At 40.1% G+C, this 23,539-nt stretch overlaps 1 protein-coding gene across 4 annotated transcripts in view; it reads right to left on the bottom strand.

The window, feature by feature from the left end:
* The window catches only part of BRDT (bromodomain testis associated), a 46,107-nt gene that overhangs the window by 14,419 nt on the left and 8,149 nt on the right, over positions 1 to 23,539 (bottom strand). For 2 of the 4 annotated variants that reach the window (XM_007058896.3, XM_043521120.1), the window contains exons 3-15: positions 22,944 to 23,081; positions 21,856 to 21,985; positions 17,452 to 17,630; positions 15,873 to 16,235; positions 14,367 to 14,495; positions 13,955 to 14,143; positions 10,375 to 10,559; positions 10,012 to 10,301; positions 9,786 to 9,899; positions 6,845 to 6,985; positions 2,805 to 2,866; positions 1,037 to 1,229; positions 214 to 326 (exon numbers count right to left, since the gene is read on the bottom strand). In XM_007058896.3, the coding sequence (XP_007058958.2) occupies positions 214 to 326; positions 1,037 to 1,229; positions 2,805 to 2,866; positions 6,845 to 6,985; positions 9,786 to 9,899; positions 10,012 to 10,301; positions 10,375 to 10,559; positions 13,955 to 14,143; positions 14,367 to 14,495; positions 15,873 to 16,235; positions 17,452 to 17,630; positions 21,856 to 21,985; positions 22,944 to 23,081 (2,226 nt within the window). The remainder of the gene's footprint in view (positions 1 to 213; positions 327 to 1,036; positions 1,230 to 2,804; positions 2,867 to 6,844; positions 6,986 to 9,785; positions 9,900 to 10,011; positions 10,302 to 10,374; positions 10,560 to 13,954; positions 14,144 to 14,366; positions 14,496 to 15,872; positions 16,236 to 17,451; positions 17,631 to 21,855; positions 21,986 to 22,943; positions 23,082 to 23,539) is intronic. The other 2 variants (XM_043521122.1, XM_043521121.1) reach the window with 1 other exon arrangement.

Here is a 23,539-nt window from a genome sequence, read left to right on the forward strand (position 1 = left end):
ATTAGATTAGCATTTCAGTGGTTCTGTATGGGTCTAATCAAACTAAGCCAACATTTCCAGGAAAACAGAAAACCTTGCTCCACTGTTGTATGAATACAAGCCTGAAGTGTTGCAATACTAGGTCTACTTATTTTGAAGGACAAAAGGTTCGTTATATGAAGATACTTGAGAAATCTATTTGTAGATAAATCAGCATAAATAATGACAATTCACCTCTGTGGCAATGTGAGTAGGCTGGCTGACAAAAGGCTGGCATGTCTTTGGAATATTTTGAGGCCTTTGCTGTAGGGGTGTGGAGTGCAGTGGAGATATAACTGTGATTATACCTGAGTGGAGGGGGGAAAAATGGAAATTAAATGTGCAACTTCCCGTAATATACAGAGTCAACAAATCTGTAACCTATACTCAAAATTAGCTCAACAATATTTTAAGACACAGAATAGCCAAGTGTACATTCCAGCTAGATACCTTTTGGGACAGTCATCTATTTTTAGTTAGCTTCCCAGCTGGATAATCAGCTAGCAGCTCATTCAGATTTATACCAGAACTGAGGAAGGATGATTTAGGGGGGAGAGGGGGCATGTCATTAAATATTTGCAAGATAGCTTTAAGGTAAGAGATTTAATATTCTTTCCTTTAAACCCAGCTTTACCAATGCAGGATTATGTCCTTTTATCCCAATCTTGAATCACTTTTTATAGTCACATTACTCTTTTCTATTTTGCTGTTTGACAGTAGTAAAATGACACTTACAAAAACCATTGTATCTGAAGTGTTGGTAGACTGCATTTCTGCAACCAGGATTCTGCTAAGTGTTGCTTGACCTCCATGACATAGAACAAAGGGTGCTCAACACTACACATGAAAGCTATTGCAGGGTCTCTAACCTAACACTTCCCCCATCCTACCTCCCAGCAAACTCCAACAAACAAAACAGGAATTTTCTAGACAAGACCAATACCAATTTTCTTCTCCTGCTATAATGACAGTCTCATGTCAATAATAGCCATTTCATTTTCTGGTGTAAAGATTTTACCTGAAGGAGACAGCATGCTTTGTTCAGGTAGTTTAAGTGGACTACGTTGCAAAAGCTGAGGCCACTGTAGTATTTTATGAGAAGGCTGTGTTTCTGATGATCTTTGATTTTGCAAGCTACTAGTAAAAGAAAATGAGGTCTGCACTTCAGGAATAGCATTGCAGGATGTCTTTTGTAAAGACAGTGGTATTTGCTGCAGGAAGATTTAAATGTAATTAATTTTTGATATTTACCTTGCATTTGATAAAGTTAACCCTTTATACCTCTTCAAGTTTTCCCGTTTCCACCTGGGCATTTGAAAGTGATCTAGTTCTCTTAAAAATACAATACAAATAATATCTGATGTCACTGGTGCCTATAGTATTTGTTAGGAATTCTATAGGTTGACAGCAGAAAAATGTACCCATTTAAATTAACAATGATGCACAATTTAAACTGAAGTGGCGGCATTAACTCCTGCTGTCTGGTACATACTTTGGTAAATACACTATATTCTGACTCAGATACCAAGTATACTACAGAGAAGGTTGTAGAGATATCAAGACAAATTACATTTAAGGCCCAGCCTGGTGGCATAGGAGTAGCATTCTGTAAGTCTTAGTTTTCCCAGGGAGAGACAGAGATATATCAGTAGCATGGCTCTCACTGTGGAGACATGTGAGCACCTGTCTTGCAAAGGCTACTCACAGTGAATGAAGTTAAGCATATACTTAAGTCTTTGCAGGATCAGAGTCTGAGTGAAAGGCATATTCTAAGAGGAGGTCTTGCATCTATAATGGAGGGTGAATAAACAGCAGTTGAATAAAGGCGTCCAGTTAAGTTTGCCACCTGATTTTCCTATGTGGTTAAGTGCTCTGCTCTGAAAGGAAGAGCAGTATATTTGAAGCACAAGAGCGGTACTCAAACTCTTCCAGAAAGGGGGGGGGGCGGGAATTGAGTCCCGTGAGGGCAAACTGATGTGGAAGTTTTCTTGTAAACGTACTTTGAAAAACTAGCTGCCTCCTCTCCTCCCATTTGGGATCAGAGTACATTGTGAAGGATGGGCGTGGGCAATGGGAGGGTCATGGGCAAGCAGGTGCACTGGTATATAAGATGGGTATTCAGCCAGGAGTGGAGTAGGTGGTTTGTTTATTTATTGGAAAAAGAGAGCTAAAGAGTTTTATATATTTAGTTTCATGTTAGGCTAGTTCCTCTTAAATCTTGCTCATTGTTCAGATGATGCTGTGATGTTTTGGATACTTCCTACATCTGTCACTATATCTGAACTAATATTTTACTGGAAGATTTGTGTGCTTATAGCGAAGATAAGACCTTAGTGTGCTTAGCATAGTTTATTAGGTTGATTCACTTTAGTGTGTGAAGGGTAAGACTGTGTTAAAGACACTTAAAAAAAATAAACCTTGTTAACCATTTTTAGTTAAATGTTGCCTCCATATTTCTCCCCATCCCCTGTTCCCCCCTCCCCCAGTCTGTAGTGAAGTAAGAGGATCCCCAAATGTTGCTCCCACCCCAGCAGCTGGGCTAGGTCTAGCCAGAGTGTTTCAGCAATATGCGTAACTTTGAACTTCTGCAGCAAACAAACTTTGTTCCTCCCTATGAGTGAGGTAAACAAAATTAGAATCAAATTAAATATTCAGGATTTTAGTAACAAACAGAGAACAAAGCTATTTAAGTGACTTCAGCAAACAATACTAAGCAGTGAATGACAAACCTTTTAATCTAGATCTAAAGTTATATGCATTCTAACAGAAGAGAAATGTGAATTTACCTCCATTTGTTCTTTAGAAGTCAGACCATTCTGTCTGGTTCCATTTGGCTTTGAGCCTATTTCTGTAATCATAAATAAAGTGAAGTGAGAAACTGAGGTATTCACATCTGTTGTATGATTCACATCAAGACATTTTTAATCTGTATTGCAGTAGCACCTAGAGGTCCAAAACCCATTGTTGTGGGAACTGAACAAACAGGCATCCCTGTCCCAGAGAGCTTACTCCTGTTCACAGAGTTAAGCATGTGTAACACCACTGAAGTCAATGGGACTCAATGCACAGAATTAGGCACACATATAGGGTCCTAATGGGATCTATACCTTAGCTGCCATTGCCATAGCAGGGATGAGGCTATGGTATCCTGGCGTACTCCAGTAGCTGGAAGCAGCCCTAGACAGCTAGCAGCCTCAAGTATGTACCCATCCAAGACCATAGGTATATATTCAGGGCAGGTAGCCCCTTCTGCTACCACAGGCATGCTCTATTTTTAGTGCGCTAGCACCTTTGGGTCTCCTCGAGCTTGAAGTTACATCACCATCTCAAAGTGTAGACATGCCCTTAGAGTATCCATTAACCAGATCCATATTTTTATTTCAGATAAAATGGTAGATGAACACACACTGTATTACAAAAACTGATTATTCTGAAAGCTACGTACACTTAATTTTAATTGTTAGATGTTTTAAATCAATGACAGCATATAAAATATTTAAAGTGAAAGGCAGCTGTATTTCTAGCTGAAAACTTGCCGTACCAGTGGACTGCATGTCAGTTTTCAATTAACTGCGTGATTTCAAGTTCAAAATACATTCTGTATGTTTTTAGACTACGTGTATTTTTCTTAAAGATTGTCATTCAGTATATGTGAAACGATTAGATATTTGAAGTAGTGACAGATGGCTCAGTAAAACAAAACTTCTAAATGTAAGTTTAAACTGCAAGACAGAAGTACTGTAGTTAGTTGGTCTGGGAATGCCATTAAGAGTCAACACCGCCTTGAGATGAACTACCTATATTTTGAACGTAGATGCCTATATAAAACTGGCTGAAATGTTGTGCCAGTTATGAAAATTAATTCCAGCTACAAGAGAAAAAAATCCTTTACACTAAAGAATGCGCTTCCATCTTCCAGGCAACTAGTGTAGTTTGGAAGAGCCCAGACAGTTTCAAAAATTCTGAACTTGATGTTCTGGTTTTAACACGAAGACAGAGGTCAACTCTTCAGTGCTGGATATTATTGTCATTGATAGGGACAGTCCCGCATTTCAGCCCTCCTGCAGGTGTCCTGACTTTCTTAAAAATGGGCAAATTTGTCCCGTATTTTCTGTCTCCCCCCCCGCCCCATCAGTACTGGTGGGTCTTGCTGCTGGCTGTATCCCTGCTCGCCAGCCGCCCATCCACCAGGGGTGAGAGGGAGGGTCCAGTGGCTGATGATGGGGGTGTGTGTACAAGGCTGGTGATGGGGTGAAGCTGCAGCACACAGGGCCGGCCGCTGCCCCTACTGGTCCATCAGCTCAGCCCCCGTTGAATGTCAGCTCTCAGCCAGCAGGGCCTCACCCCCTGTCCCGTTTCTGGCCAGTGCTGGCTGCACTCTGCGGCCACTGGTGAGTGCAGGCAGGCACTAGGCAGCGGCCAGTTATGTGTCGCCTCTATTGCCCACCCATCAGCCCTTTTATGTGATCCCTCTCTCACTGTCCTCTCCCTGCTTTGTCCCTTCATCCCCTCCCTGCTGCTCCCCCATATCACCCCCACTAGCTGAGCAGAGAACCAGCCCCTGGTCGGAATGCTCAGCTTACCAACAGCCTGGCTGGCAGGCTCCTTCTTTCCCCCACTGCCTCTGGCTGGGCCAGCACCCCAGGAAAGCCCAAGACTTTCTGGCCTGGGTGCTGGCCAGTAGGAACCAAGCTCTATGGGGCTTTGGCACACGCACAGAGCTGGCACAGGGAAGCCTCTCTGCCCCTCAGCTAAGCTCTGGAGTGGTGGGAGGCGGAGGGGGCCACAGCGCACAGGAGCAATTTCCAATCTGTTCATGCCCTGACCCTGCAGGATCCACAGCAGCCCCGTCCCGGGAAGGAGCTTACCACCCTCTTCATACGTACACCCACCCTGGGTCCTTCCCCCAAGGAGCCTGGGGCTGCTCCGCCCCCGAGGAAACTCTGCTACTGAGACACCTCTCTAGCCAGGTTTGCTGAAGCTCCTGCAGCCAGGTTCCCTGGGCCCTTGTGCACAATTCATCCTTAGGGCTTAACCCCTTCCTACCTGTGCTGTAGCCAGGGGACAGGAGACAGCTGGGTTTTGTCAGTGGCCATTAGCTGCCTTTGAACACTGTGGGGCAGGAAGGGACAAGCTGCTTCCAGCCACAGAAGGAGTGGGAAAGGAGAGGAGGGGGAAAAAAAAGAAAGAGAGAACGAACTCTGCAAAGACATGGGCCAGGTCATCCCTTCCTCTCCCCTCTGGCTGGAAGCAGCTCCTATCCCTTCCCTCCCACACAGTGCTGAAAGGCTGCTGCTGGCCACATTCTGGTGTGAACCCTGGCAGAAATCGGGGGGGGGGGGGGGAGCATGTGATCCTGTGTGCCCTCTCCCATGTGTTGCCTTGGGAAGGTGCAGCACCAGGTGAGGAGGGTCCAGCCTGGGGGCCCAGCCAGGCATGAAGGGCAAAGCAAAGCACAGGCAGGGAGGGGGTGTGGGGGTCGGTCGGTCACCCCGTCGTGTGTGTGAGTGTGAGAGACTGACCTCTCCTCATGTGAGCCCAAAAGCCTTAAAGATAAGGCAAATAAAAAATCCAGCTATGCAGTATTTCTTTTTAACAGGGGCTCAGTCAACTTGATGTTAATTTGAACGTTTGTACTGCATGGTTCTGATAGATTGCCTTTGAACTTGCTTGAATACGAATAATTTTACCAGGTGTCCTGTGTTCAGCATAGGGAAATATAGTCATCGAGTGTTCAGTAAACTGCAAGGGTGAGCATTTTATGCATGACAGTGTATGTATCCGTCCTTCAGAGGATCTCATCATGTATAGCAGCTTTACCTGCTATTTGAATAATTTTAAGTTTGTTCCCCAAAATCAGTGTACAGAGAGTCTAAGACACAGGCCACCCTGGAAAAATGGGCTATGTTAGCCACCACTGAAACCTCCTTCTATACTAGATGCTTACACATATTATTGGGAAAAAGATTACATGTCAGGAAAAGTGTTATTTTCCCAGTGTAAACAGGGCCTAAACATTGAGCTATGCTTTAATTACAGTTTGAAAGAGCCCCACTATATACATTTATATTGAACAGTTTGAAAAGTTCAAAGAAATAATACAAGATACTAAGTCTCATTCCTCTCCTCCCACAGAGATATGCACCTCATGTGTTACAGTAGTCAAAGACATTCACAATCTTGCAGCAATCTGGGATTGTTTTCAATCCAGACTGCACTGCGAATTGCATTTCAGAATGGAACACTGTAAAAACAATTTCAATTAACTCCAGCTTTGGTTTTTTGGGAAGACATTAGTTTGAAGTATTATCATTAGAAATGCTGTTGGTAAGAGTTTTAGGTACTACACCGGCCCTCATCCCTCCATACCCATTTATTTTTCTATTTCTTAAAAAGAGTTTTGCTGCTGTGTTGTAGGCCTACATACAAACAAAATATTTCTATAGTCATCCAATTATAGTAACTGTGTTGTTACAAACACTTAGGCAACACCATTTTTAGACAAATATGAATTAGATAAAAGTATATGATAAGTAACCTAGAATATAGTTTATGACAAGCTCCAGTACAGATACTTACATTTTGCTACTAGAAGTTTTCATTCACAATTTCAGTTTGCTACTTAAAAAAAAAAAAAAAAAAAAAAAAGTACGTTTCTAGAGAAGTTTTATCCGTAAAAGAGTTTCAGGTATTTCTACTTCATAGCATTTGACTAGACTATGGCACCCTGGAACATACAGCAAGTCAGTAGGCCTAGAAGTATGCAAAGTGAAGCTTCTTTTGTAAGTTCTGTATCTCAAGAGGCGATACAATGCAGTTATCTGACCTGATTCAGAGTCACTAGTATCTGAGGAGCTAGAATCACTGCTAGTGCTGCTGCTGCTAGAGTCGGAGGAGGAGCTGCTGCTGCTACTCTCACTCAGTCGCCTTGGTCCACCAATAATCTTTGGTATAGTGTTATTTTCAGCTGCAAGATAAGAAAAGGAAGTTAAAAGTACGTATAGCACTGAAAGTCTTATGCATATATATGTTAAGTAGGGCTGTCAAGAGATTAAAAAAATTAATCGTGATTAATTGCACTGTTAATAATAGAATGCCATTTAAATATTTTGGATGTTTTATACATTTTCAGACATATTGATTTCAGTTACAACACAGAATACACTTAATATTTATTTTTGACTACAAGTATTTGCACCGTAAAAACCACCAAAAGAAACAGTATTTTGCAATTCACCTAATACAAGTACTGTAATGCAATCTCTGTATCATGAAAGTTGAACTTACAAATGTAGAATTATGTACAAAATAAACTGCATTCAAAAATAAAACAATGTAAAATTTTAGAGCCTGCAAGTCCACTCAGTCCTACTTCTTGTTCAACCAATCGCTTAGACAAACAAGTTTGTTTACATTTGCAGAAGATAATGCTGCCAATTTGTTTACAATGTCATCTGAAAGCGAGAACAGGCATTCGCATGGCACTGTTGTAGCTGGTGCCGCAAGATATTTACATGCCAGATGCGTTAAAGATTCATATGTTCCTTCATGCTTCAACCACCATTCCATAGGACATGCGTCCATGCTGATTACGGGTTCTGCTCGATAACTATCCAAACCGTGCAGACCAACGCATGTTCATTTTCATTATCTGAGACAGATGCCACCTGCAGAAGGTTGATTTTCTTTTTTGGTGGTTTGGGTTCTATAGTTTCCTGCATCGGAGTGTTGCTCTTTTAAGACTGCTGAAAACATGCTCCACACTTCATCACACTCAGATTTTGGAAGGAACTCCAAATTCTTAAACCTTGGGTTGAGTGCTGTAGCTATCTTTAGAAATTTCACATTGGCACCTTTGCATTTTGTCAAATTTGCAGTGAAAGTGTTCTTAAAACGAACAGCATATGCTGGGTCATCATCTGAGACTGCTATAACGTGAAATATATGGCAGAATGTGGGTAGAACAGAGCAGGAGACATACAATTCTCCCCAAAGGAGTTCAGTCACAAATTTAATTCACGCATTTTTAAAAAATGAGTGTCATCAGCATGGAAGCACGTCCTCTGAAACTATGGCCAAAGCATGAAGAGGCATATGAATCTTTAGTGCATTTGGCATGTAAATATCTTGCGACACCAGCTACAACAGTGTCATGTCAACACCTGTTCTCACTTTCAGGTGACACTGTAAACAAGAAGCAGGCAGCATTATCTCCCATAAATGTAAACAAAACTTGTTTCTCTTAGCGATTGCCTGAACAAGAAGTAGGACTGAGTGGACTTGTAGCTCTAAAGTTTTACATTGTTTTGTTTTTGAGTGCAGTTATGTAACAAAAAACCCACTACATTTGTAAGTTGCACTTTCATGATAAAGAGATTGCATGACAGTACTTGTATGAAGTGAATTGAAAAATGCTATTTCTTCTGTTTATCATTTTTACAGTGCAAATATTTGTAATTGAAAATATGAAGTGAGCACTGTACACTTTGTATTCTGTGATGTAACTGAAATAGATATATTTGAAAAAACATCCAAAAATATTTAATAAATTTCATTTGGTAATCTACTCTTTAATCGTGCAATTAAATTTATTTAATCGTGTGAGAGCCCTCGCCTGAATGCATCTTGTCACATCCTTCATTACTGACATAGCTTATGCTTTGATCCCTTCAAAGTACTAACTCCAACAGAATCCAGCAGTGGGTGCTGGAGAGGCTGGCATTGATGCAGATTCTTAGGCTTGGTCTCTAACACCAACTTATGATCGGTATAACTACGTTGCTCAGAGGAGTGGAAAGTCCACACCCCTGGCTTACACAGTTACACCGACCTAACTCTCGGCCTAGACAGCGCTATGTCAATGGGAGGGCTTCCACCATAGTCCACCTCCAAGAGGCAACAACTAACTAGATCAACTGGAGAAACTCTCCCATCAGTGTAGGGAGGGTCTTCACAAAGCCCAATGGTGGTGGTGCTGCAGTGCTGTAAGCATAGACAAGCCCTTACCCAAGCAATGGCCCCTGACCAATGCATTCCAGAAGTATTAGACCCTCTGTGCTGATTTACTGTTGAATTTAATCTGTTGACACTAGAGTTCAAGAGAGCTTTATGCCACTCTCCCTGGACCCCACTGCTCTGAGACTGCTGGGTGAAACCAGTGACCAAGATATTTCTTATGGACCATTTTTAACTGCACACTTTTTGCAGGCACTTGACTGTGTCTTTATCATCTGAAAGAAGAGATGAAGGAGGTGGAAAAGAACCAATTCAATATGCACACCACCATACTAGAATAGGATTTGAAAAAGAGGAACATGGTTAAATGAAACTTTTTCCTGAAGCATTTTCTATTAGCCATGATCAGATGCAGGATGCCACACAAAATACAGACCTTTGCTATGGTGCAACTGGCAATTCCTGTGGTCTGACTGGCACCCTACATTGCTTGAGAGATGCGAACGCCATGAAGTACAAGATAACTTTTGTTAATATTTTTAGAAAATGTTACAGAAAAGGTTCTGTAACAGATAAAATCTGGAACAGAAGAAAAAAATAGCTGACCAACAAAAAATTACTGTTGTGGTGTAGTTGAGATAATATAGGAGAGATCTCCCACTCTTGCAGGTTAAAAAAAAAGTGACAACTGGCAACTTCTAGTGCCGCTAATATTTTAAAAGGAAGAAATCCCACCAGTTATATCAGAGTACAGACGTCAGGAGGAAATCTCATTATAAAGAACAGAGCAGTACAACTAATGGTCACATTACATTTGCTATTTTGCTTTTTAGGGTTTAACTGCCCATTGACATCCAGCAGCCTCTTTTCCAACTCTTGTTTTTTCTCAAAATTAAGTTCTTCTTTTGACTTCTCTGGTTTCTTCACTGTATATGAAATAAAGAGAGACATTAAGAGCTACATCAAGAGCTACATCCAAACCCAAAATAGATTCTAGTTAAACATATTGTGTAGAGTTTATCCATGATATATACACACCATGTTTTCTTGGTCTTTTCCTTAAACAAGCCATCACATATTTCTCTAGTTCTCTAAGCGTCGATGCTTTTAAAGTTTCAAAGTCTATTTCTATCTCATCAGGATTAGAGTTTCTCAGTGAAGGCTCTCTTGACTGTATTATATATACCACTTTTCCAAGCTTATCTCCAGGAAGTTTATTTATGTCCAAACTCAACTGCCTTTTTTCATCATAATTCATAGGCTTGGCACTATCCTCATCTTCTGATTTACGTGCCAGTGAGACTTGCTGCTTTGTTTTCTTTGACTGACTACAAGAGAGAGAGTTTACTGCATTGAGAGCAATTTAAAATAATTTGTCACCCACACAACCCTCACACTTACATATTTAAAGACAGTTTTTTCTTCAATTTCTTTTTTTGCTTTAGCTTTTTCTTCTTTTGATTCACATATTTGTGTTTGGATTTCTCTTTGCCTCCTTTCCCCTTTTTAGACTTCCCTTTTTTCTTCCTCAGCTTGGGCAAGGAGGTTTTGGCCAATGCCCGCAACTGCTGATGAACAGCTTTAAGCTGTCAAAGAAAAGAAGAAAGGAAACTAAGCATCTTGATAGCCATTACAGGAAAAATATTGGGAAGGGAAAAACTGGTCCCGAAGGCCATGGGAGAGTTTTGGCAGCTGGGCAGGGATAGGTAGGATGTTTACTCAGTCGTGTAACAAGATTTTGGAAGGTAGAACAAACAGGATGAGGGGAGCTTTGGAAAATGGGGGCTTGCATTAAGAGGGAGAACATTTGTAGCAGCTACATGTGCACATGGGGGTTGTCTCTTGCCTCCCAGACTTGCAAAAAAATTGTCTTCCTGCAGAAACATCCCAAAGCTCTTCTTTAGCATGAGGAACTTGGGGCTCAAGTGTCTCAGTGCATCACTTGCCCACCTCCTGTGAGGTGGTTCTGTGAAAGGCAGTCTAGAGAGGATGTTGGGGCAGAGTCTTCCACATCATGAGTCCAAGCTATTTTGAAGTCTTGTAGTCTGGCCAGACAGTTATACTGAAACGAAGACAAAGTGCTGGCTTCAACAATCAGCTGGAACTATATAACACCTGCAGAGGTAACACTCATGTTTTGTCCGAGTTAAAAAAAAAAAAGGGTGGGGGGCAGTTTACACTACATAGGGATTAAAAGAGGAAAGGATGGATAAGAAGTCCCATCAAGACACATTAGCTTGATAGTTCACTGCAGAACAGTTAAGCGGAAGTAAGGGTGATAATTAATCCGCCTGCCCTTAGCAAAATGGAGAACACCATACATCTTGATGCTGTTTGAGAAGTTCATTTCCAAATTAAGTAGCTCAGCACATGGAAATTTAGAGCTAAAACCCATCCACCTTTCATTAGATTTTGGAACTCTTCTCTGGACTTTTGCCAGAATTTGTGCATCTTGACACAGATGCAAAAAAGCCCAGTAATTGTCCTGATGGAACCTCACAGTGGCTATGCTCATTAAAATTCAATACATTATATTTTTAAGAGTAAGATGATACTAAGATAGCCTTCATAAAGGAACTGCAATCAACACTAAACTGACAGAAAACAGAGGAGCTGTAGACATTCCAACTTGAATTTTGTTAAGAGTTGAGTTTCAGTGGTGCAATTAATTTTTAAGTAACTTATCACTGATGCTTTCTTGCCCAGCAGGGAGACTGATAATGTAATAGCCTTCTTTCATTCTTAGGATTTGGAAGTTGTGGATGAGAGAGTCTGCATGCAGCCTCCTCTTAAATTAGGAGTTGAAAACAGTGTCAGATTAATTACATTCCCTTAAATTTGCAATAAATTTTTAGATTTGACCTATGTTCTTTAGAGTATGTTAGAATAATTCCTACTGATATTGTTCCTCAGACAGGCACACCCAGCAGTGATACAGTAGAAACTTCACAATCTTGTTTACAATAGTTTAATGTAGCCTAGCATCTTGTTGACCTGCTTTCCACAAAACTTGAACATATTCATGATCATTTTAGGACAACTCAAAATTCAAAGACAAAACAAACAAAGCATTAGATTGCTCATCGGACTGAAAACCTGAAGGAGTTTCATTATTATGTTAAGCATTTAAGAGTCCAGGTCAGTGTGCCTGAAAGTAGTTAACATAGGATGGTGATAATTTATGAAGTGAAGTAGCTTTGAGAGAGTCTAAAGGCACAAAAGCAGCAAGGTATTCATGAAAGAAAAAGTCCTGGGAAGGACACAGTTAAAAAAGGAAGGGGTAATTGAATAGCCAGAGGCTAGAACCATAGCTCAGTAGGATCTGGAGTAAGCAAGAGAGCTTAAGGGCAAGCCTACACTACGGGGAGAAGTTGACCTAAGTTACACAACTCCAGCTATGTGAATAACGTACCTGGAGTCAACATAGCTTAGGTCGACTTATTGTGGTGTCTACACCACCCTGGGTCGACCCATCTTACCCTTCTCATTCCAGTGGAGTACCAGAGTCAACGGGAGAGCAATCTGTGGTTGATTTAGCGGCTCTTCACTAGACCCACTAAATTGACCACCAGTGGATCGATTGCTACAGCATCGATCCCTCGTAAGCGTAGACATACCTCAAGTCAGTGGTTTTCAAACTTTTTTTCTGGCCACCCAGTTGAAGAAAACTGTTGATGCCCGTGACCCAACAGAGCTGGGGATGAGGGGTTTGGGAGGGGCTCAGGCAGAGGGTTGGGGTACAGAGGCAAGGGCTGCAAATGAGGAGTTCAGAGTGTGGGAGGGGGCTCTGGGCTGGGGCAGGAGGGGATCAGGGCTCTGGGCTGGGGGTGCAGGCTCTGGGGTGCGGCCAAGAATGAAGGGTTAGGATTGCAGGAGGGGGCTCCAGGTTTGGGGGGGGGACTCAGGGCTGGGGCAGAGGATTGGGGCATGGGATTACCTCCAGCGACTCCTGGTCAGCAGCACAGCTGGGGTACAGAGGCAGGCTTCCTGCCTGTCCTGGCACTGCGGACCACTCAGTGCCCCAGAAGCAGCCAGCAGCAGGTCTGGCTCCTAGGCAGAGGCACCGTTCTTCCCCTCCTCCCCCTGCCCACCTCCCATTGGCCGGGAACAGACCAATGAGAGTGCGGAGCCACTGCTCGGGGCGGAGGCAATGCTCGGAGCCCCGTGGCCCCCCCATCTAGGAGCCGGACCTGCTGCTGGCTGCTTCCGGGGCACAGTGTAGTGTCTGAACAGATAGGGACTAGCCTGGGCAGCACCCCTGACGGGAGTTTTAATGGCCCAGTCGGCGGCACTGACCAGAGCCGCCGCAGCCCAGTGCCTTCCATTCCGCGACCCGGTACTGGGTTGCGAACCACAATTTGAAAACCACTGCCCTAAGTGACTTGTCTTGATGCTAACTGGCTGCCTCTTCAACTGCTTGAGAGGTGCAAAGAGCCCAATTGGATTGGGGCTTCAGAACAAGGCAATACCAACTGGATTTAGGCACTTTTGAAATTTTAATCCAATGCATTTTAAAGAACAGGTAGCAGATATCCTATTCAACAACGTCTGCCTACTGAAGGCTCTGAAGCCAGTATGTAGAAAGTTAAGCCTGGGATAACTCAGTGGTTTGAGCATTGGCCTGCTAAACCCAGGGTTGTGAGTTCAATCCTTGAGGGGGCCATTTAGGGATCTGGGACAAAAATTGGGGATAGGTCCTGCTTTGAGAGGGGGTTGGACTAGGGACTCCTGAGGTCCCTTCCAACCCTGATATTCTATGAACCTGTCATCTCCCACAAAGTAACCACAGTGCAGTGTGCTACCACATAAGAAAATAATTCTGTACCACCACCCCAAATGCACATTTCTGGACATACATTTAAAAAAACCTCTTTACTTGGGTTCCTAGCACTTGGTTCTAGACCTTAGAATGGATACATATGAACAAGAGCCACGCAAGGCTATAATAGTCATGCACTTTGTACAGAGCATTGTTGCTTACTTGCTCCTGAAGCTTTGCAAGGCGCCTTGTTCTTTCCTCTTCTGAATCTTCGGATGATCTTTCTTCAGTGGAGTCATCACTGCTGCTTTCACTAGAAAAAGCACTTGCTATTTGTGTTTTGGGCTGTGATGGTGGTATACTTGCAACAGGTTCATCTGGAATTTTGGCAAATTGCATCTCAAAGATATCCTAAAATATAAATAAAAAATGTTGGGACCTCTTTTATAGAAGAGTTTTTCATCTTTACTGATTTCTTTGTATTGGTCTAGATGTCCTAGAGTAGTCACAGGTCACCTACCACCCAATGATTTCTCTTCTCTCTCATATGCTAATTCTCCAAGAGCCATTACCAGAACAGCTCCACAGTGGGAATCTTGGGTGGTCCAGTTTAATTTATTAAGTGATAACTCACCTGCAGTTTTCTTGCCATAGCAACCACTTCATGGTCTGGAGAGTTGTATTTGTAGCAATTCATAAACATTAATCTAATATCTGCAGCAAACGCTTGTGTATCTTTATATTCATAGTTATCCATTTTCTTCTATAAGGAAACAGAATAATGAAGTTGCATTTTAGATGATATAAACTTTAAGCTACAGACTATGTATCTGGGGCTTAACACCAAATATAAAAAAGTCAAGAAAGATTGATACTTCCAGCATCAGAATAAATCTTGTGCAGTAGGGTTACCATACTGCAGAAGCTCCAAAACCATCATTAAAGAAAAAAAAAGCCCCAACACACACACCACACAAGCTCATACATCACATAGCCTCTTCTGACTTAGAATATTCTGTTGCAAATATTAACTGTCAGCAATATAACTTTATTGAATTAAAGCTATGATACTAACAGGATCTGAATAACTAAACTTTCTGTTGTAGTACCAAAAAGCTTTAGCTAATGTTCAGTTATAGATTATAAAGAATCTACATTTGTTCTGCACGTGTCCTATCTTTAATTTGTATTGTAACTCATGTAGATGACTGAAATACTCTAAATAAATCCAGGCCAAGGTTTTGCAATAAATAAAAAATAAATATAGGCAGTTAAAGTTGGGTTCCCAGCCCCTAATTTAGCTACCTAAATAAGTGGCCTAATTTTCAGAAGAACTGAGTACCTGACAGCTCCATTGAAGTCACTGGGAGCCATTAAGTTCTAAACTCTTCTGAAACTTAGGTCACATATTTAGGTAGCTAAATTAGGGTCTGGGAACTTTAGAAATCAACATTTTATAAAAATATGTATCCATTTTTTCAGTCCTTGACTACACTGTCTAAAGGACTTATTGTGTTTTTTATAAATGGGGACAAACACGACAGAGTCTGAATTATGGCCCTACCAATTAAGATAGGGGAGCAGTTAAGTTTAAGACAAAACAGGGAGCTTACACAGTTGAGACATCTGGGCATCTGAGGTTTCAGATTGCATCATGAGAGCGAGTCTTGAAGGGCTAGAGTGATGCTTAAGTACTGGGAAAGTGATAGAGACTATCACCTGTTTATATAGAAGACTACTGTCAGCATATATTAAAAAAGTGACCCAAAAGGTACTTTTACCTGTGCCCCAGTAGGTTTACACAGATAGGCTAAAAACTTGGAAAGCTTGCATCACGACTAGAAGTTTGCTTGAGTGAAAGTCTAACTGTGATGTAAGACCTCTTACTAATTTTTGAGCTCAGTTCACCCTACAAGTAAGCAAACTAATTACTTTAGCAGTTAATCAACAACATGAAATAACCATAAGACACTATGTACAACAGGATATGCAGTCTTTGTGCCTAGGTTGGTTCTTTAAGAAAAGTAAAGTCTTCATGACATTTTCAGATTCAATTTAAAAAGGTATATTTAATTTAGGACCATAAATCCCCTACACATGAGAATAAACCAGAGTTGTGAATCTAGCCAAAACCCCTTACCTTAATAGTTCCAAGGTCTATAGGGCATTTCATGGTATCATGGTGGTCATTGACCCCCAAAGCTGTAATGTCTACAGGTTTATAGAAAGGCCAAGCATATGATGCATGTTTCTTTGCAAACATTTCTTTAAGGATCTCACTACAATGCTTTAGTTGTTCTGATAGTTGAACATTTTTGACAATTTCAAGTGGCTGTTGAGAATCTGGCAAGTCTTTCTTTAGATGACTGTCTGGTACACTACATTCACTTTCTCCTCTACATGATATTTTAGCAACTTTTGGTTCATTAAGTGCTGGAGAAGATTCACAGCTTGCTGTGAATATTGTAGTAGTATCAGCCTTCCTTTTCACACCCTTTTTAACCTAGAAAACAAAAGTTTACAAAGAATATTTCAAGTAACTAAAATGGCACAATTCCACTATAAATAGCAAAAGAGAAACTTTTTTGGTTTTTTTAGACAAAAAGCTTCTGTATTTTTTCTCCACAACTGTAGAACTTGTTTCTACAATTTTATATTTAAGACCTACATTTTCAGAAAAGTGTTACAAATCTAGCATCAAATGTAATGCTTTCTTCTTTAGAGTTGGAAGGAAAGTGTACTACAGTTTAATCTATTTTGCGGTCACTTTTAAGTAGGGTAAAAATCTCAAAAAAGTTACTAGATTATGAAGTTGACATAAGAACAGCCACCAGCAAATACAAAGATTGCTGCACTCTAGTATTTGAGGCCTAATTAGAGGCTATGAGTACAAGCTTTTAGCTCTTAAGTTTTGTCTAACATTGTGCTGCCGCTGGTTTGGAAGAGATACAATATATGCACTTTGCCACTAACTCACTAAGACACTCACCAGATACATATTTTTACTTTTCTGAAAAAGGTCTGGGAGAGAGCATGCATGTTTCCAGCTGGAATAGTTGAAACAAAGCTAGTTGATAGGAGATGGTTTGAGCTAACCAAAATGGCATGTTTTCATGCACAGGTCTAGATAACAGCAATTGTTTTTGGTAGCTCATACAAACGAGTTGTTTAAAATAACTATTCTGTTGTAGATTTAACAGGTAATCTGCTTATTTTGAAAAATCAAGTATTTCCATCATATCATGGACTTAGTTTACATTAAAACTAGATCAGTTCCTTTTGAATATTTAATTTTGAAGTTTAGCAGAGATCTGTCCCCATATTTGGAAACTACCTTTAACTTAACATAAAGCAAAGCTACCAGTCTCTCAAACCATCTTTCTGAAAAACAAACACATTCTTTAACTCATCTCAGCACAAAGAAAAGCAAAACACCCAGATTTAAATATGCAATAACCCTACATTTTGACTCAACCTCCGCCCTAAATACTGTAATTAGCGCTGCTCCACTTATTCGAGAGATCAGAAATTGTGTATAAAAAAAATCTACATTTTATAGGATGCAAGATAAATAGGTTGTGTTCACAGTGCCTTATGTTAAATGGTGTTCCATTAGTTTTGTGCATTGTGAGCCACATTATACATGGAGGTACCAACTACTGCCCCAGACAGTATCAATCGACTTTCATTTAGAAGCCAGTATTCAAAAGGCAACTTACTTTTGATATAGGTAGTGTGGCTGACATTAAGGTAGTCGATTGAGTCATTGACAGAGGGGCTAGCACAGGCTGCTGTGGTACTGGAGTCATCACGTGAGGCTGCTTAACAATGCTTTCAAGTTGCTTCTGCAGTTGACTTTGCTTAGTGGTACAAACTCCTGAATCAGGCTGCTGAACTCCTAATAAATCAAAGCAATTTACACTGAGATGTGTACTTTGGTGTCCCAACAATTCCAGTCCTATGTTCTTGCAGAAGAGATCTCCTAGGTCATCAAGTCCAGTCTCCTGTTAGTGCAGGCAACTTAGTCATAATCCCATTAATGAATGTATCAAACCCCCATCTTTACATTCCAGTCATAACATTTCCCTTCACAAAGCTCCTGTTTGTAGGCCCAAAGGCCACACTGTCTTATTTTCAACTGACCAAATACTTACCTGCAATTGATGCTCTCTGAAGCTGTACATAAGTGCAACAATTACCACTCTTGCGTTCATGCTCCTAATGCAAGTCCAGATGGGGACTCTCCCAGTTCAGATCTGAAGTGCTAGTTCTGCAGCAGAGCCATAGTGCCCCCAAGAGTCTTCAACCCAATTAATGCCCTTGAAAAAAACTGAACTAAACTATTTATCTTTGAAAGCAATAGTTAGTTGAGTCATGTTTTTTCCAGAGATACAGGCTTTTTTGGGTTTCTATTTTTGGAAATTGAATTTCTCCATTGAGGTCTGCCATTTGGATTTAAAAAAAAAAGTGGACTAGAATAGAAGTAGTACTGGAACTAGGAACAGATACCAGATAAACAGTCTGTGACAGAAATCCTCTCTGTAACTTAAGTTCTACTATTCCAAATTCCAATATTCCAAAAGTAAGTTTACTAATTTGGAGAAGCACTTAGCTTGGAAAAGGGGTTCTGTAAGACCACTAGTTAATAAGCTAATTATTAACTTGAGGAGTCCAAGCAACAATGATTTATAGTGTGTACTCCAGGTGGCAGCCCTCATAAATCTCCCATGTGAAGTCTGATTGAAGGTTCACTGTGGAAGCAGAGACTCCTTTAATGTCACCCTAAAAATCAAAGGCCTGCCAAAGGTGACAATAAAATGTTCACTCTGCCAAACATTAAGAGATGGTTCTCAAAGAGCAGAACACATTGATGGTAAGCAAGAGAGGTTGGGTACGTTATCGCAGGACATTAGTTACTCCACATGAAGTCCTTAAGATCTTTGAAACAGATTGTGTAAGAGAATCTCCCTGGGATGGATGCAAGGGCGTATGAATAACCTTGATAGGTGACTTATTGAAACTGAATCTTGATACCAGCTCTGAAAGTAGTGAGATGCATTTACAGTATCACCTCGTTAATGAAGAATTTAATGTAAGATGGAATGGCACCAAAATGACTTATTTTCCTGCACAATTTTCTCCAAGAGGATGGAAAGGAAATCTGGAGTTATCCCTAGAAGCCAACTTTCTTCCTAGCCACCGCTTGTATAGACTGCCAGGGTAGCATGACTGTTGTCAGCACTGGTCATTTTTCACTGCCACCCTAGCCCTTTATAGGCATTTCAAGATGTCTGGCCTGGTCCTGTTCAATATCAAAAATAAGGATAAGCCTTTCTTAAAGAGAAACTAATATTTTCTTAGGGAGGTTCATGGAGGAACATCAGTAATTTCCTCAGCCCAAGTGCTAGCCAAATGCACCATGAAAGTTTAAATATTAAAGTGCCTAATGTTCCAAGGACACTTTGTATCTAGATTAGGCAATAGCTAGGCCGTGGTAGCACATACTTTTGAGTGAACTGGAGAAGTGTGGCATTTGTGTAGACACTCAACATAGTGAAGGAGTACTTGTGGCACCTTAGAGACTAAGAAATTTATTTGAGCATAAGCTTTCGTGAGCTACAGCTCACTTCCACTGCATGTATCCGATGAAGTGAGCTGTAGCTCACGAAAGCTTATGCTCAAATAAATTTCTTAGTCTCTAAGGTGCCACAAGTACTCCTTTTCTTTTTGCGGATACAGACTAACACGGCTGCTACTCTGAAACCTGTCAACATAGTGAAGATCCCTTATTCTGCTTCACATGAGGCTTATTGTCTTCTAGGGAGCACTGGGGAGACCAAAAGAGTAACATGGTAAGATAAAAAAAATAGTAAGTCATGGTCCACCTCAAAGCAGACTGTTTTATTCCTCTAGCAGACACCACGCCAGGTCATTTTAAGACACCATAGGGATGCTTAGGGCCAGTTCTCAGGATGGGCGAATAGGGCAGTCGCCTCAGGCATGCCAAAATGCAATCCCATTTTTTTTTTTTTGGCTGTGCTCCCAATTAGCTTGCCCTTTTTTATTTCTGGCTCAGCTGCTTGAGGGGTGGGATGCAAGAGGGCAAGGCACAAAAACAGCTAGGGCCTCTCCTTGGGATGCTTCTCAGATATACTTGAGATAAAAGGAAATGGGGAATCCTCAAGTCTCTTCTTTCTTCTTCAAAGTAGTATAAGTGTTTGACAGAGGATTAACTCCAGAAAACATGGAGCCATGAGGCCTACACCGTAAGTACAGCAGTAACAGAATATTTAAATACAGGACACTGAATGACAAATTTACACAAGTTTTGGTAGATAGCCATCAAGCGAACAGGGTGATACAGCAGAGGCAGCTGAGAGCAGTGCCCCTTTACTGTCAGAAGTGAAGGAGTCATAGGAGGCAACTGGGGATAGGGAGCTGCAGCTCTAATTAAGACAGCACACAGTATCATTTGTTAGAGATAACAGCTCAAGACTGCTGCTCTGCTGCCAAGTGCACAGACCCAAGAGTTGTCACCTGTGTCATCATGTATCTATCTTGTAGTTTCAAGGCAAATCCAACATAATTTACTTTTGATTCCTACAGAGAGAATACATTCTCACTTATCTTTCCTGTTAAATGTGTCTCTCTGGCAACATACAATACCCAATACCCTTGAAAACAGACATGTATGAACTTCTGAAACTATGGTAAACATTGTTATGTATAACGTTTAATAAAGGTATGACTCACAAAGCTCCAAATATGTAGAGTTGGGGTCGGGGGGACGGGACGGACGGACAAAAAAAAACAAACAAACAAACAACCTGTTTGGACAGCATGATGGTAGAGCCATTTTATGAGAATCAGATTTCCAAACGGATACCCAGTTCATGGCCAAAGTATATATCCTCATTGTGAAAGGAAATGAAGAGCAGCATATTGTTATATAGAAGTTAATAGTTCTACATTTATAAGTTGCACTTTCACAACAAAGAGATTGCAGTACAGTACTTTCATGAGGTGAACTATAAAATACTATGTTTTGTTTATTTTTACAGTGAAAATATTTGAAATAAAAAATACACACTTTGTATTCTATGTTGTAATTGAAATCAATATATATGAAAATGTAGAAAAACATCCAAAATATTTAATAAATTTAAATTAATAAATTTAATTTAATTTTGGATTATTAAATAAATTAATTTAAATTAGTATTCTATTGTTTAAAGTGCAATTAAAACTGATTAATTTGAGTTAGTCCCATGATTTAACTGCAATTAATCAACAGCCCTATTATAATACATTTGTTTATACAGCACCTTTAAATCAGCAGATCACACTTCTGTGAAGTGCTCAGAAGCATCTTAATTTTACAGAAAGGAAGAAGCAGAGGTACAAGAATGCTAAACAATTTTATCAATGACAAATAGTGATTTAGTGACAGAGATAAGAATAGAAAACCGGATCGCTCTTGACCTGCACACCTCTGCTCTCAAACCTGGAAGAAGGCTAACAGACTTGCATTTCCCTTTTCAAATACTTAATATTTTACTTTTAACTTCCTAACTTAAAAGTATATTAACTAGCTTACAATAAAAAAACTAAGTCAATTATGGAACATATGCACTGCACTTCTGCTCCTTTCAGGAAGCATCTTTCATCAGATGGATAAACAATTTTTCCTAAAACTATACTACTGTACCTGTTAACTGTCAATGCAGAGAATGAGCTAAACCTCAAACTCATGTCAAAAGGTAGAATTTTTAAAAAAAAGTTATTCAGCTAGAACTGGGGAGGGTATTTATTATTGGCATATTGAACCTGCTTAAACTTTGAAGCAGTGATTTTTTGTTTGTCTACTGAACTCCAGGAAAATCAAGTGACAGTTGTCATTTTGTGAAATACAGAGTCCTCACCCCAACTGCTCCACAGTAAAGTTTAGTAGCATTAGGTTTTAGTCTAAATAGTAAACTGCTTACAGTTGCCATAAAATTTTACCATTCTATGGACAAGAATATCAACTCTTCCACAATTTGATGTTTACAAAAAAAGTTGCAATTAAAATTTGAACTGTTAGCAAGTTAATATATTAACACTGCATGTAGTCTAGTATTTACCTTCTTGTTTCTTTCCTTTTCTTTTCCCTTTGTTGACTATCACTATTCTCTCTTCTGGAGGCATTTGTGCCACTTTCTGCATAAATACTTTTTCTAGCTCTTGTGCCATAAACACAATGTCATCACCTGGCTGCAAGATATAATTATGTTTGTAAATCACAGAATATAGGCAATATACTTTAATATACAATACAATAATTTAATAGACAATGTACAAGAGTATTACGTTCAGTAGCATTATAATACACCCATGTTCTGTAGCATCGTGCATTACAAGTTTACTGTCAATCTGAAGTTATTACAGAACAACCTTAAAAGGGTTACATAAGGTTGTTCTGTAATAACTTCAGATTGACAGTAAACTTGTAATGTTTAGTCTTACATAATTTGTTGTGGAACTGAACACCAGTTCCACAACAAATTATGATTATATTGAAAGACTAAATGCCCCGCCACCCCTTTATTATTTCCTTCAATATTTCCCCAACCATCCCACCCTTACACGGAGACAAGTTTCAGGCTGTTCACTTGAGCATCCTTCAACTCCTGAGGATACTGCAATCAAGTATTAGAACAAAATCACCTGAGTTTGTCATGCATAAGAAGCATCTTAAAAGTTGCTTCTTCCCTTGGTCCGTCACGCACTATTTTGTCAGTCATTATCCATTGCAAAGCTCATCTATTCACCCAGCTTCCTGAAGGAGTGGAATGTGGGATTCAGGATAATCAGGAGCGTGTGTACATGCGTCTTACTTATGATAAGCTTTTTAATTGTTAGACATGTTTGTTGTGCGATTACATGGGCTATGTTGTAGTGGATTTGTTGGTAGGATCCTTGTGTGAGGACATTTATCCTTTCAATGAATTGTACAGATGGCTAGAGATTGACTAGGTGCTTTTGGTAAGTTTGAATAAATACTACCAGTCTATTTAAATGAATGTTTTCCATTAAAATTCAGAGACACGTTAGGTTACTTAGCTGTTACAAGTAACAAAATGCATCAATAGCAAACACTTTCAGAATTGGGTATATGGCCTACTGATCACTATCATTTACTACAGTCCCCTCTTTTTAGCATTTTACATACCTTGTTATACACATAGCAGTTCGTGAACATAGTTTTAAAGTCTTCAATGCAGTCTGTAGCTTTTGTATAATAATTATGTTCCAAACGCTTTTTAATTGTGCTCAAGTCCATGGGTTTCTTAATGATATTATAATAATCCTGTGGTTTTGAAAAAGATGGTTAAAACTATATAAATTTGTGAATTTAATTAAAGATTAATAAGTATTACTAGAACATGAGCGCTCTTGTACATTTGAGGACAACCTGTTAACCTTAACAGGAGAACAGAACTACTATGTTGCTAAATTTGGAATAGGAACATTCTATTAAAAGAAAGCTTTCCTTCAGGTTTAAAGTTACCATTAAAAGCATCGTAAGTGCCACAACAGCAGAGGTATTATGGAACTTAATTTCTTTGTACTCTTCCCCTTGCATGATAGATTTTTTTAAAAAAAGTATTAATTTCAATAGTATTATTGAATAGGACCATGTGGATAAATGACACTTCTGCTAGGAATAATAGTTCTCTTGTATAGCACTTTTCATCTGTTGGTTTCAAAGCAATTTACAAGTGAAAAGAAGCATCCCCATTTCCCAGATGGAGAAATGGAAGCAAA

Source organism: Chelonia mydas, chromosome 8, assembly GCF_015237465.2.
Source record: "Chelonia mydas isolate rCheMyd1 chromosome 8, rCheMyd1.pri.v2, whole genome shotgun sequence".
NCBI classification, from domain to species: Eukaryota; Metazoa; Chordata; order Testudines; family Cheloniidae; genus Chelonia; species Chelonia mydas.